The sequence below is a fragment of the Mauremys mutica genome, chromosome 3 (genome assembly GCF_020497125.1).
Source record: "Mauremys mutica isolate MM-2020 ecotype Southern chromosome 3, ASM2049712v1, whole genome shotgun sequence".
Lineage (NCBI taxonomy): Eukaryota > Metazoa > Chordata > Testudines > Geoemydidae > Mauremys > Mauremys mutica.
This window is the reverse complement of record NC_059074.1, coordinates 89,039,468-89,053,315: the sequence shown is the minus strand read 5'-3', so window position 1 is coordinate 89,053,315 and position 13,848 is coordinate 89,039,468. Positions and strand designations below refer to the sequence as shown.

Here is a 13,848-nt window from a genome sequence, read left to right as displayed (position 1 = left end):
AGTTAAAGGTGATAACAGAACTTGCGGTGTTGAACTATTAGGAGGATCAGAAGATGAATCCGTATGGATTCTGAATCAGTTTTCCTGACCATTTGGAAACTGATTTCTGATCCTGCCAATGGTGGATTATGGAGCCCTTCAAAATGTCAAGATGATCTGTCTATAGTCTTTACATTTACACAGGGTTTCCATTAGCCTTACTGAAAGAGTCAGAAGATTCCTATTTAAACTGGAGGCTTTTGATTAAAGCAATACAGAGGCTTATGAAACATCTTTAATATCTTTTATTAATTCATCACTATTTGAAATTCTTTTATTTGGTGCCAGCCTCATTATTTGGTGCCAGCACAAGCTGTCTTGTTATTTTTCACAACTGTTTATACACTGCTTTGACACCAACTCTGCTGTGTTGGCCAGCCACTCCCTGCTATTGTCCAGACTGTTTTTATTTTCTTTCCTATGAGATGGCAAATCTATTTCCTGGCCAAAATTAGCCTCATTCACTGAAAATAGTACTGCCCAAGAGTAAAACCCCAGGAGAACATTTGTCAAGGCTTTTCACTTCAATCCTGGTTCTTAATGTAATCTCTCTGATCTCAGACGGCAATGTATATTGGACAGACAGGAAGACAAAGAAGGTTTATTGGGGTGTGACTGAAAACACGGTCACTTAAGATCTCAAATGAAAGTGTTAGCAACACATTCTTGTAACTATTTACATTGTACAGAGAAAGACAAAGTGTCCACTGGGGGCATGCAGGTGCACAAGCATAAACCATCTTGCGTTGAAAAGTTACACTAGGGACTACAAGACGCAGGCCAAGAACAGCAATGTTCAGGCTTCTGGCAATTATAGTTTTGTCAGCCCATGAATGACACTACAGCTGGGAAATAAGGGTTCCCTTGTCACATTATTGTTTCCAGGCCATACTGATTATGCTGACTCGCCTTTAGACCAGTTGGCCTAGAACTACAGAATGTTGTTGAAACAAGCAGTAATCACAACAACTCTAAAAGAAACATAGTAGAAGGAGTTTCTTTCTTCAGAGATTTCCTTATTTGCTCCCTTGTATGTTTCTTTATCTTTGACTCTGCCTAACAGAGTCTGTGACTTTTTAGGCACTTCCAGGGAGAGAGTTGCAACAGATACTCAGCAGGCTTTCTTGCAGAGATGCAGCAGAACACAGTAGTGCCTTCTTGGATAGTGAATGCAGTAAGTCTTTAAGTTATCATTCACTCCACAGTCTGGTCTTATTGGTTCCAACTGTCCATCAGATATCTGAGACATAGTATACTCCAGTGGGTAGGGCAGTAGCCAGGAGATGTTGTTGCTATTCCTGGCTCTGCCAATGAACTGCTGTGTGATCTTGGGCAAGTCATTTTACCTCTCTTTGTCTGTTTCCCCTCCCAACCTTTGTCTTTTTAGATTGTAAAGTCTTTGGGAATGGGCTTGTCTCTTACTATCTGTCTATACCATACTGAGCTCAATGGGCCCTCTAGGCACTACTGTAACAACAATCCCTCTCAGGCTAGCTACCTCCATCTTCCCTGAAACCATTTTTATGACATTACTACCTCATGGACAATTGCCTGCTTCTGAAATTCCTTTTACCCATTTCCTCGGCACACTCTCTTGTTTTATCTTCTTCAGTTCATGCCAACTACTTGACATACAGCATGTCAATAATATTTAATCTCTGTGATATTCCTCAAAGAAATCCATTGCAATTTATTTACCAGAGGGGCCTTCTAACCAAAACTGAGTGCAACAAGCATTTCTGTTTATTTTTATTGGGCAAATTTTACTTTGTTTCTGAGACTTTGTAAATAGCATGGAGGTCACTCTGGTGGTCGGCAGGTGAGCCCCTGTCTTAGCTTCCCCACACCCTGGGCATAAATAAGTCAAAGAAGGCTTTTCAGTATTAAAGAGCACCCTCTTTAGAGGGTTTTATTTATTTAACAGGAAACGACAACATGAAACAAAATGAAAGCTTCAATCAGATACTCCTCTGGAACTCTGCCCCTGCCGTAATCACTTTTATGTTTTAGTCCCTCTAGCCCTGAAGCACTCTCAGGCTGGATTCCCTGCCAGGAGTTTGGGTCTCTGCTGGGTGTTCAGCCAGTGTCTCTACCCCCTCGCCCCCCAATGTGTTGTCCTTTACTGAGACAGTCCCTAGTGACTCCCCAGGAGGTCCCATGCCTAGTTCATTCCCTTGGGATGCTTTGGTCCCTTGCCTGGGAACACTTTCTCTCTGGGCCTCTTCCTTCTTCTGTGAGCCTCTGTTCTCTAGGAAGACACCACTGGGTGTAGCTTCCTGTCCAGCTTCCTGAGGAGCGTCTCTCCTCAGGAAGTTCTTCTTTTCTAGGTTTCCTGACTGATCCCTCATAAGCTTGTAGTAGGCCCACGTACTCCTTATTTAATTAACTGTCACCCTGTTACTTAGGTTTTACGTGGGTGAAACCAGACAATCACTACGTTCTTGAATGAGCTCACGCAGGAAAATGATAAAAGACAAAGACGCCCTATCACTTCTAGGTGAACACTTTGCACAAAACCGTCACTCTAAAGCTGACCTCTCAGCCCTCATTCTCAAAGGAAACCAGCACAACACTTTCAAAAGATGAGCCTGCGAGCTTTAATTCAGAACTTTGCTAGACACTAAAAATCATGCGCGTAATAAAGACACTGGATTTATGGCTTATTATAACAATCGGTAACCCACTAACCCCCTTTTGGTCCTATCACTACAGGGGTGATAATAGGCCACTTCACCTTGAATGGTCCCTTAGAATATGTTCTAATGACTTATGCTAAACTATCTGTTCCACCTTGTATTCAGGGCTGCGCAGAGGATTCAGGGGGCCTGGGGCAAAGCAATTTTGGGAGTCTCTTCTATAAAAAAAATTTGCAATATTACAGAATACTATATTCTCGTGGGGGCCCCTGTGGGGCCTGGGGCAAATCGCCCCACTTGCTCCCCTTCCCCCCGGGTGGCCCTTCTTGTATTTAGCTGTAACACTCTGAGTACCTTTCCCAGACCTGAAGATGAGCTCTGCATAGTTCTAAAGCTTGTCTCTTTCTCCAACAGAAGCCAGTCCAATAAAAGATATTATCTCACCCACCTTGTCACCCAGTTACTTAGGTCCATAGGTGGATCTGAGTTGGCTCATTCTCCTTAGTGGAGCCTGTTACAGGTATGCTGGATGCCTGATCCCCTCAGGGACTAGTCTCTGTGACAGACCGCTCAACTTCTACCTCAGGCAATCTCTCTGATCCTGCTATAGTAGATATCTCAAGTTAGTATATTAATGAGGACAGATTGTTTTTGGCTAAATCCCTACCTGCTTATTATGATTAACTATAATGCAACAGTTACAAAGTTGAGGGGATCAAACAGCAAGGTTTGTTATTATTTCTAAATAAAAAGTAAGTCTTAAAAGAAAACAAAAGGAGTATATATAGACAAACCAACAATAGACATTATTTATACTTATTCCAGAGGGAAATATATATATATATATAAAATCTAAAGAAAATAAATAAAATCTAAGCTGTACATGGTTATCCCTCTAGCACAGTGGTTCCCAAACTGAGGTTCGTGAAATGTTACAGGGGGTTCTCGGGAAAAAATTCCCTAATGGCGGAGAGAGCTGTCCCTAGGGATCCCGGGCAGCATGGGGTCAGCAGCTTGGATCCCCTAGGCTTCCAAGAGCTAAGCAGATCAAAGCAAGCAGATCTATCACACTGAGGAGATTTAACCTTCAAGATTCCTTATAAGAAATGGAAAGAGAGGTGGATATTTTTTGCTGTTTTTAAAATTAAATAGGCAGCTAGTATTATTTTTAAAATTATTATGAAGAACAAGTTTAAGCTTTGTTGTAATGTGTGTTGTTTGCCTAGACTGCTCAAGGCCTGAATGCTTGTGCAGGAGGAACTCTTTGAGTTGGCTTTTTAAATATCTTCATGCTGTTTCACATCTGATACTCCTTGATGAAACATAGGAGCCCTGTCTTTTAAACAGGTTTATTCAAAGTGATACAAGCTACGAAAGTGAGGTCTTGGAAGAGTGTTGCCATTTTCATAATGTAATAAAAATACTGTAATGATAAATAATAATTAATAATAAATAGTGTGTAATAAGCATGTAACAAAAACACATTTTATATTTCCAAGATCACTCTTTTATAATTTATACTCAGGTAAAGGAGAAAATCCCTGGAAATATTCATTTTTAAGAGGGGGTTCACGAGACTTGACATTTTAGTGAAAGGGGTTCACAGGTTGTTAAAGTTTGGGAACCACTGCTCTAGCAGGAAGAACTCCATTTCTATCTCTGTTCCAGTTGCTGTTTTAAACTGGTTAGATCCCAGTGGTTGTCTTGAAAGAGTTGGGGTGATTTTATGACAGTAGTTAAATTAAAAGATTCCTTTGTAAAACATCATGTCTTGCCCTATGGGAAGACTCAGTTCAGACTTCTCCGTAGTAGTGAAGCGACCCTCTGAAGTGCAGTTCATAATTTAGTGGTCCCTGAGTTATCTTGCCCTTAATCTATTTCAGGATTTAAAATGGAGACCGGGACCTCAGATTGGGTCTGGAATTGAACTGGCAGCTGATGAGAATGTGAAACACAAGAGTCATGTTCTTAATTTACTTTAAGAGCAGAACACCTCATGCCAGACATATTGCAGCTTTTGAATAGATACCCTTCAGGATCAGCTCCAGGGGTAGTGAGTTGCAATAGTGTAGCCTGAAGGTGATAAACAAATGGTTCACCATGGTGTTAGGTCTGTAACCAAGTGGGCTAGGGCAAATACTTATGTAACTGACAACGATACAAGTATTTCTAGTTATTGCTAATATTTGGGCATCCAGCAGCACTGGCAAGTTGAGTAAAACTGCAAGACTGAATTGATGTTGCCATTTAAGGAATTTCAGAGGCCATTTCAGACAACTCTGCCTGTTTCCAAAAGTCATGGTGTGGCATTTTAGTCCTGAGTCAGTGTATAGAATCCAAGAAAGGGGAGATCAAATACCAAACTAACAAAAAATAAAAATAAAAAAATATTAAAGCATCTGCTCTTTAAGAAGGACTCCAACCAACCCCAGCCTACTTCTAGGAGGCAGGCAGGCTTTCTCCCTTTCACCAAGGCATCAGGTTAGGGAAAGTGATGCATAACCCAGTTCATAATGCCCTTACTTCGGAGCCTTGAGCAAGAGCAACCAACCATGTAATCAGAAAATAAAATTTCTAGAGCCCAGCTTAAGCTAGTGTCCCAGAACCTACAGCCTGTAGTTACCTCTCCCTTGCTCAGCTTCCTCTTCCTGTTTAAAGAGGACAGCCCCAAGGGCAGGATGCTCCTTGATTATGTGCAGGCTGCCCTGGCTGTAAACTCTAGAGTGTCCCTTAAAGGGATAACATACCCCACCACAGTCAGGTTTTGGTCTTTGGGTGTTTTCTGTGTGTGAAAAGCTTTAATTTCAGTATTTAATTATTCAGTGCTCTGGCTTTTTGCACATTAACATGAAGGTTTCTTCGAGACGGCGTGTACTGTGGTGTCTTATTTTATAAATTAAATGTCTCTCTTTCTCCCTCCCTCCACCCCCATAAGGACTAACCTTAACGTTTATACACCTAGGGGTCATAGCACGTGAGCTCTGTGCCCCCAGGCAACTGACATGTTTCACTTACTAGTTGTTTTTTTCAGCTGCACTGATTCATTTTTCTGGTAACGCTGAAGGTTTGTGGTGCTGATGTGCTTTACAAAGAGACAGAAGATAATCTTAGTGATTCCCACCTGGTTGCTGGGCCTTTAACATCAGCTGATTTTTTTTTCTCTGTTCTTGCTTCAGGTTCAATGGATCCAAAGGACTTCCTGAGGGAGGCACAAATAATGAAGAACCTTAGACATCCAAAGCTTATACAGCTCTATGCAGTTTGCACTTTAGAGGATCCAATTTATATTATTACTGAGCTGATGAGACATGGAAGTCTACTAGAATACCTCCAAAGTAAGCAAGAGACTAAAAACTAATTTCAGATAGTACTGTAGCTTACAGTTTAGTAAATGCGCTAAATAAAGGGAAAGAGTGCAGTGCTCCGGTTTAATATGAAGGCTGTAATATTTATTAGGATTGGGGGGGGGGGAAAGGGTTTAGAAACCATTGACTTGCCAAACAACCTAAAAGTAATTGGGGAGGATGGAGACAGAATTTACATTTAGGGTCATACTCACTTTATAGTGGCCCTGGGGCTTTGTGTTGATGTCCTATGCCTAAGGCTAAGATTTCGTCATGAGCATTTTTAGTAAAAGTCATGGATAGCTCACGGGCAATAAACAAAAAATCACGGCCTCATGACCTGTCCATGACTTGTACTATATCCCGGTGACAAAATTTTTGGTGTTCTGGGGGATCCGGGGACACAGCTGCTGCTCTGGAGGGGGGCTCTGGGCATCCACTGGTGCTGAGGGGGGGTGTCTTCGGGGCACCCGCTGGTGCTAGACTGACCAGATGTCCTGATTTTATAGGGACAGTCCCGATATTTGGGGCTTTTTTTTATATGGCCTCCTATTACCCCCCACCCCTGTCCCGATTTTTTCACACTTGCTATCTGGTCACCCTAGCTGGGGGTGGGGTGTTTCTGGGGCACCCGCTGGTGCTGGGGGGGTGTCTCCGGGGCGCCTGCTGGTGTGCCCACTGGTGCTGAGGAGGGCAGCACAAGACTGCCGCTGCTGGCAGGGGCCGGCCCTATTGGACCAAGACTGCCCTCACTGCTGCTGGCAGGGGACAGCCCCGCTGGCCTGTGACTGTCACCGACATTGCTGGCAGGGGGCCCGGAACCACGGCAGCTGCTGCTGATGGAGGGTGGCCCAGGACTGCTGTTGTTGGGGGAGGAGGGCTGGTTTGGCTGGCCCCAGGCCACTCGAGCTTCTCAGGCAGCCCTGGGGTCAGTTGCACCTGCTGACTGCAGAAGTCACAAAGGTCCTGGAAAGTCATGGAATCCGTGACAGACTCACAGCCTTACCTATGCCTTCAGTTCATTGACCTGAGACAAGCAAGTGTAATAAGTGAAAGCCTAACCCTAGTCTCCTATGCAGGTATTTGCAGGTGAAACCTCACCATCCTTGATGGAAAAATAGTAAGGAAACTGGGTTGAAACTCATGGAATTTACGTGCCTCTATTTGGGAATAACCTGTGCAGGAGAGAGTTCTGCCCACTATTCCTGAACATTTAAGAAGTGATGTTGACCACAATGGTAGAGGTTCGATAGCCAGGAAAAACAGTAATTTCCAATGTGTTACTGAGTCTGGCCACATCCTGTTGTAAATATGGCATGACGCAGCACAATGCAAATCAGGCGATCGCATTGTCCCTGGCTAAATTCTCCCTCCTCAAAATGTATTCTTCATTTTCTTTGTTTTAAACCCCTCCCCACCTCTCAAACATTTTGTGCAGTGTTTCCTGCACAGTGGTCTGTCAGGTTCTACCACAAAGGGGGCTGTATTATAGTGATGGGCAAGCAATCCTAATGTATAGTTTATTAAAGTGCTTCAGGATCTTTCCTGATGAACACTGCTGGATACATCTAAAGTATTATTTATTATTATTATTTTTAATTGAGCTGTCACCAGGCACATTACAACAGAGCAATATTTTCCCATTACAGATATAAATTAAATTGTCTTAAATGTATGAATATTTGTATCAGTTGTGATGTGCAGTGGCCCTGTTGTTGCAATCTTGATATTTGGTGAGGATTTACCAAATCCTGCAGTCTCAAATGGGGGAAATATTTAATACTGAATTTCACACTGGTAATATGTCTGTCAGTGAGAACCTCTCCTATCTTTTGTCTATTGAATAAGACATTGTGACTGATTGGTGAGATCATGATGCATCCCTGAGCTTTCTTTAATATTTCATTTCCTGTAGTAAATTCTTTATTAAAGAGATGGTTTTGTCTAAAATTGTTAGTAACAAGGGACAGGAGGAGCTGTCAAATTTTCCTTACAGGGTAGAGAATAAGTCATGGGTAGGTTTTGTAAATTTATTTGCCAGTGCCTGTAGTTTGAGTGCATTGCCTCGCATTAATATCACAATTTTTTTCAAACATACTTGATAACAAACCTAAATCAACAAAGGCTAGTTATACATTTACAATCAGCGATGAGTATGGGGCACTGTGTATCTGGAAGTGATGAGGAAGGGAATTGTGACTCTCAGAAAAGCATAGAATAATTCCAAAACACATGCATCCTCCTAGTCACTCCACTTTAGGTATCGTGTGCTCCTGAACTGCAACACACTCCATTCATGGGTCTATTTTCTTGTCCAACAGACTGAACAATAAGAGTTAGTGTCTGTTGGTATCCAGAAATGCAGAACTGCACTGTGTTATATGGTTCTACAACCTGCTGACAGATTTTCATGATGTTGTATCATTAAGCTGTAAATTGTCATGTAGCTTAATTTTTCTCTCTGTTTTAAAGGTCATGGTTGCTGTTAAACACGGGTGTGGGGAAGGAGAAGAGTTTCTGATTCAATAATAGAAGGAAATAATCTCAGTGTTGGATTATCATGACAATCAGTTTAACCTCAAAGAGGAAGTAGGCAGGGCTAATTTAATCATTAAAATTCAGCCTTTCAGCAGGAAATTCAAGATTTAGAGACTGTAGAGTACAGTGGCAAACCATAGTGCGGAACACTCATCCTAAAGCACAGCTGCAAGGTGCTCTATATTCAGGCAGATGAACTGCCAGGAGTGAAGAAAGTGATTCAAGGCAGTGCTATCCACTGTCACGATGAATCAGTGGGACATCATTAGCTGCAGCAGACTGCCAACTGCAGTTGATATTTTTTTGTCTTCAATGCCAAGGCAGTTAGGAAGGATAATCCACATTCCCAATATAAAGAGAGCACCAAACATGACTGGGATAGCAGCATCTCTTTGGACTATTCAAATTTGGAACATTTTTGGAGAAGTGAAATGCTATGCAAATATGTTTCCTATTACAGTAAAGCGCTTGTGCGTATACTTCTGATGCTGTGGGTCCTGGGTTCAAATGTCACTCATAAGAGAGATGACTGTATATAGCAATGAGTTGGTCACTCCTTCAGGGTTAATCACCCTGAGTGCAGAAGTGTCTAAATTCATCTCTCCCCCAGCAGCAGTTAATCTGGCCTAATATGCCACAAAAGGCCTGAATCTGAGTTGTAATTTGTAACTCATCGGTGACATGTCTTGGTACCTGCCTTGCCATTTATGGTCTCAGTTATTCAAGTTACTAAGTCTCTTTCCCTAATGTATCGAGCCAACCTGCTCTGGTCAGGGGTCTTTTAACACTTTGAGCACCATCTCTGACTGAGCTAAATTAGTATTTCAGGAAGCTGTTGATCTTAAAAATGGCACAGATATTGTTTCAAAAGATTCTACGAAAGGAGACATAGCTTAAGGGCAACTCAAGGAACCTTATCACTGAGGCAACATAGCTAACAGTAAGAACCACTCAGGTGGATTCTAAAGATAAAAAGGAGCTTTTACACTTGACTGTAGCCAGTCAATTTTTATGTCAGACTTGTCTGGGGACACTAGTTCTCATGTGTGGCCCTGCCTCACCCTCCATTAATCTTTGGTTGCCAAAAGTGATTACAAATATGAACTGTTAGGCACATTTTATGATGGGTGATTTTCCTGTTGGAAAGACAAATAAATACCTGCATTGCCACAAATAAGTACGTGCCACTTTGTTGGGAGGTGCTTCAACCATCTGAGATATACCCTCAAATCCAGTGCTGCATTAGTTATTTGCTCTTTTAAAAGAGCTCTGTCTGGATGCTGAATGGGGGTTGTTTTTCAAGGGGCATGAAATTAACTTCATACCTTTACAGACAATTGCTTAACCTTTACCGTTCTTTAGGACTCCTACTTTATTCTATAGCTTGATGTTGTTGGTTTACAGTGGAGACATGGGCCATTCTTTCCCAACAGCTGACACATTTAAATAACTTGAGAATAACTCACACACTATAAATATTGACAATAATCCCACCTTTTTTCTTTGATACAGATGATGCAGGTTCAGAGATCCATCTGTCTGAACAAATAGACATGGCAGCTCAGGTTGCCTCAGGTATGGCTTACCTGGAATCCCAGAACTATATCCATCGGGATTTGGCGGCCAGGAATGTCCTTGTGGGTGAACACAATGTTTACAAAGTGGCAGATTTTGGACTTGCAAGAGTTTTTAAGGTGGGTTTGGATGAGTTTGGATTTTTTTTTGTCATTTATGTATGAGAATTAGCATGAACTCCAGCTGTACAAAAAGTGGTTCAGAAAATTAAGGATGTGTCTACATTGCAAACAAAAGGATGTGTTCTGAACTCAGTTTAGTTAACTCATGTTAAAATAGCAGTGAAGACAAGGCATCTTGTCTGTTAGCTCTGGTTAGAAGATTGAGTTCAACCAAGATCTCCTATAGGCTTTAACTCAAATTGCTAAAGCCGAATTGCCATGTCTTCACTACTAATTTAACCTGAGTTAGTTAACATGGCTGGGATAGCTAACCTGAGTTAAGAACACACCTTTTTTGCAATGTAAACATACCCTACAAAATGATACGTTAATTTAGGACTGGATTGTAACCATACACTGCAGTCTGGGTAGCAGGCAGTGCTGGATCCTGAAAGTCACAATCCATTTTCTGCTTCCCTCTTGCTGAGGAGAAATGAGGTATGCTAGCATAGACGCTAGCTTCCAATTGTCCCAGGGGATGCTCCACCCCTGCCCCCACCCCCACCCCACCCCACCCCTGCTCTGCCCCCAGACTTGCCCCCACTGTACCCCTTCCCCCAAGCCTCTGCCCCTGCTCCACCCATGGCCCCTCCCCCACTCCACCCACTCCCCCAATGCCCCACCTCTTCCTGCTCCTGCCTTGCCCCCTCCCCACCTCTTTCAATACCCTTCCCTGAGCATGTCCTGTCCTCACTCTTCCCCCTCCCTCCAAGCACCTCCTGCATGCCGCAGAATGGCTGATCATGGCTGGCAGTCGGGAGACGCTGGGAGGGAGGGGGAGGGAGTTGATTAGTGGGACTGCCAGTGGGCAGGAGACACTGGGGGGAGGAGGGAGAGCTTGGTACAGGGGCGGCTCCAGGCCCCAGCACGCCAAGCGTGTGCTTGGGGCGGCATGCCACAGGGGGCACTCTCCCGGCGCTGCGAGGGCGGTGGGCAGGCTGCCTTCGGCGGCTTGTCTGCGGAGGGTCCGCTGGTCCCGCGGCTTTGGTGGACCTCCTGCAGGCGTGCCTGTGGAGGGTCCGCTGGTCCCGCGGACCCTCCGCAGGGAAACCGCCGGAGGCAGCCTGCCTGCCGTGCTTGGGGCAGCAAAATCCCTAGAGCTGCCCCTGGCTTGGTAGCCAGTGGGTGCTAAGCACCCGCTAATTTTTGTCTGTGGTGCTCCAGGACTGGAGCACCCATGGAATTGGTGCCTATGTATGCTAGCTAGCCTTTTTTTGCTGACAGCTTACTTCTTCCTTTGCATGGGTAGTGGCAGGTTCGGGGCGGGGGATGGACAGAAATGGAATCAAGATTCTTCCCATACCTCATCTACCTGTTTGGGTCGGGGAGTAGCAGCCCTTTGGCAGCTGTTTCCCTCCTCCCTCCCCAGACATCTGATGCAGGGCCCAGAAACGCAGGTAGCCATCACTAAAGAGCAAGGCCTCTCTAGACGTCCCTGCTCCCTCTCATTCCCATGTGTGGGCTCAGCAGTTAAAACATGCTACTCTCTGAGTTCTTAGTTCCTCACTGAGATCAGATTTTTCTCTACTGTTTCAGAAAATTGTATACTATGGCATACTGAACATGATGCCACTGGGGGGTAAATTAATAAACGAATGGTTTTTCAGTTTAAAAGGGAATTTTATGAATTTCAATAAGTAGCTGAAAATATCCAAAGCTTTGGTTTTTTTTTTAATTTTAATTGATTTATATTTTTGGTCTGGGAAGGATAAAAGAACTTTTGTTGCCAATTAGTTTTCATACCAAATGCAATGGTTGAAGAAGATCTGGTATTATGCCCTTATTGTGGTATAAAATGTTGAGCTGACTCTGAAAGTATTCTTCCTCGTTTTTGACTCTACTGTGAATATGTTTAGCCTGAGATATATTTCTTTTTAAACTGAACATGTGAATTTTGAGTATTAATAAATGATTTTTCTCCTGTATGTGTTTAGGTAGAGGGAGAAAGCAACAGTTACTGAAATTTCTTGTTAAAATTGAACATTTCTAAACTAGTCACCATATAATATATTCCCAATAGTGTTAATTTGGAACTACGCTTATTCGTAGGCTAAGGGATTGTGGATTCAGGTTCTGTACTAATACTTGTGTATGAGGGCCCACACAAAGTCCTCTGTTCTCTAAGAGGAAGTGAAGCATAGTAAACATATACATAAACATAATGAAACCAGAGTTTGTTTATACAGATGAGAATTAAGGCCCAGATCCTCAAGGTATCTAAGTGCTTAAATATCTTTGAGGGTCTGGGCCCAAGTCTGTGATGCTAACTGCTAGACATAATCTTATGAAGAAGTGTAGGGCATAATAGCAAGGAAAGAACATATCCAATTTTTGTGGATACTCACAATATTATTTAAGATCTGCATAATCTGTATATAAATTTGCATGTTAAAAAACCTGACAGAGGCTAAGATATGTATGATATGCCCTAGATTCCATTTAAGCATTGGAAACATCCTAAAATGATTCAGCAAAAGCACTTAAGCAGATGCTTAACTCAGGTTGGATGTCCATGCAATAAAACTCTGTAGATGTGGGTCTGTGGAAAGTAAAGGATTAACACCAGAGAACTTCCATTACTAAAAAATATTACTCCATTATTTTTTAATATATCCATTGAGCTAATATATTAATTTAAAATCAGTTTGGGTCTGTCTTTCAGTGCTTGAAAACTGGTGAAGTGGTGATTAGCAAAGTCAATAGCCCTTCAATGCCATCAGTAAATCACAAAACAGAGGTTTCTAAATGCATTAGCACTTGCTATCGCCTCCTCTATTTATAGAAGATCAGACCTGAAGCCAGTCTGACCATGCAGTCTCTAGTGCCAACATGATGCTTGTGCTGCGATTTCTGGCAGACTTATGGAATCCTTTCATGCCAGATTCAGAATTCACAATAGCAGGCCATAATTAAGCACAAGCCTTCCAATACTGGGTACTCACTTGAAGTTACAAGTGGCTTAGAAAAGTTTCTGTTGACCAAAGATGTTTCTCATCTTTAAGATCCCAGTTCAACAAAGATGTAAGCACATACTTTAGTTCCACTGAATTCAAGTGCTTGACTGAACAGGGCTGAGTTAAGCATCTGCTTAAGTGCTTTTGCTGAATGAGATCCTAACTTGGGTTTGTTTTGTATGTAATAGTTAGAAAATGAAAATGTATATGAAGCTAAACATGAAACGAAACTCCCTGTGAAATGGACAGCCCCTGAAGCGATCCGCTCCAATAAATTCAGCATTAAGTCTGATGTGTGGTCATTTGGAATACTTCTCTTTGAAATAATCACCTATGGGAAGATGCCTTATTCTGGTAAGTATTTCATTTTAAAGTAATATTTAGATACACTTCTTTATTATTTTTAATTTTTTTCTTTATTGAATTGGAGGCTTATTCAAGGGTTGAAAATCTAAATATGGAATAAAACATCTTAGGTGACCTTCATTCAGAGCTGCTAGATGTCCCAGACCTCCTGAAAGTTCTCCAGAACCTGTAGTTTCCAGCTATTTAAGACTTGCTTAGTTGGTACCAATCGGTGGTTCAATAGCTTAGCTTGTTG

At 42.5% G+C, this 13,848-nt stretch overlaps 1 protein-coding gene across 1 annotated transcript in view; it reads left to right on the top strand.

Moving 5' to 3' along the window:
• Positions 1-13,848, top strand: part of FRK (fyn related Src family tyrosine kinase) — a 67,442-nt gene that overhangs the window by 45,119 nt on the left and 8,475 nt on the right. The window contains exons 5-7 of the mRNA XM_045011566.1: positions 5,852-6,010; positions 10,070-10,251; positions 13,436-13,601. Of these exons, the coding sequence (XP_044867501.1) occupies positions 5,852-6,010; positions 10,070-10,251; positions 13,436-13,601 (507 nt within the window). The remainder of the gene's footprint in view (positions 1-5,851; positions 6,011-10,069; positions 10,252-13,435; positions 13,602-13,848) is intronic.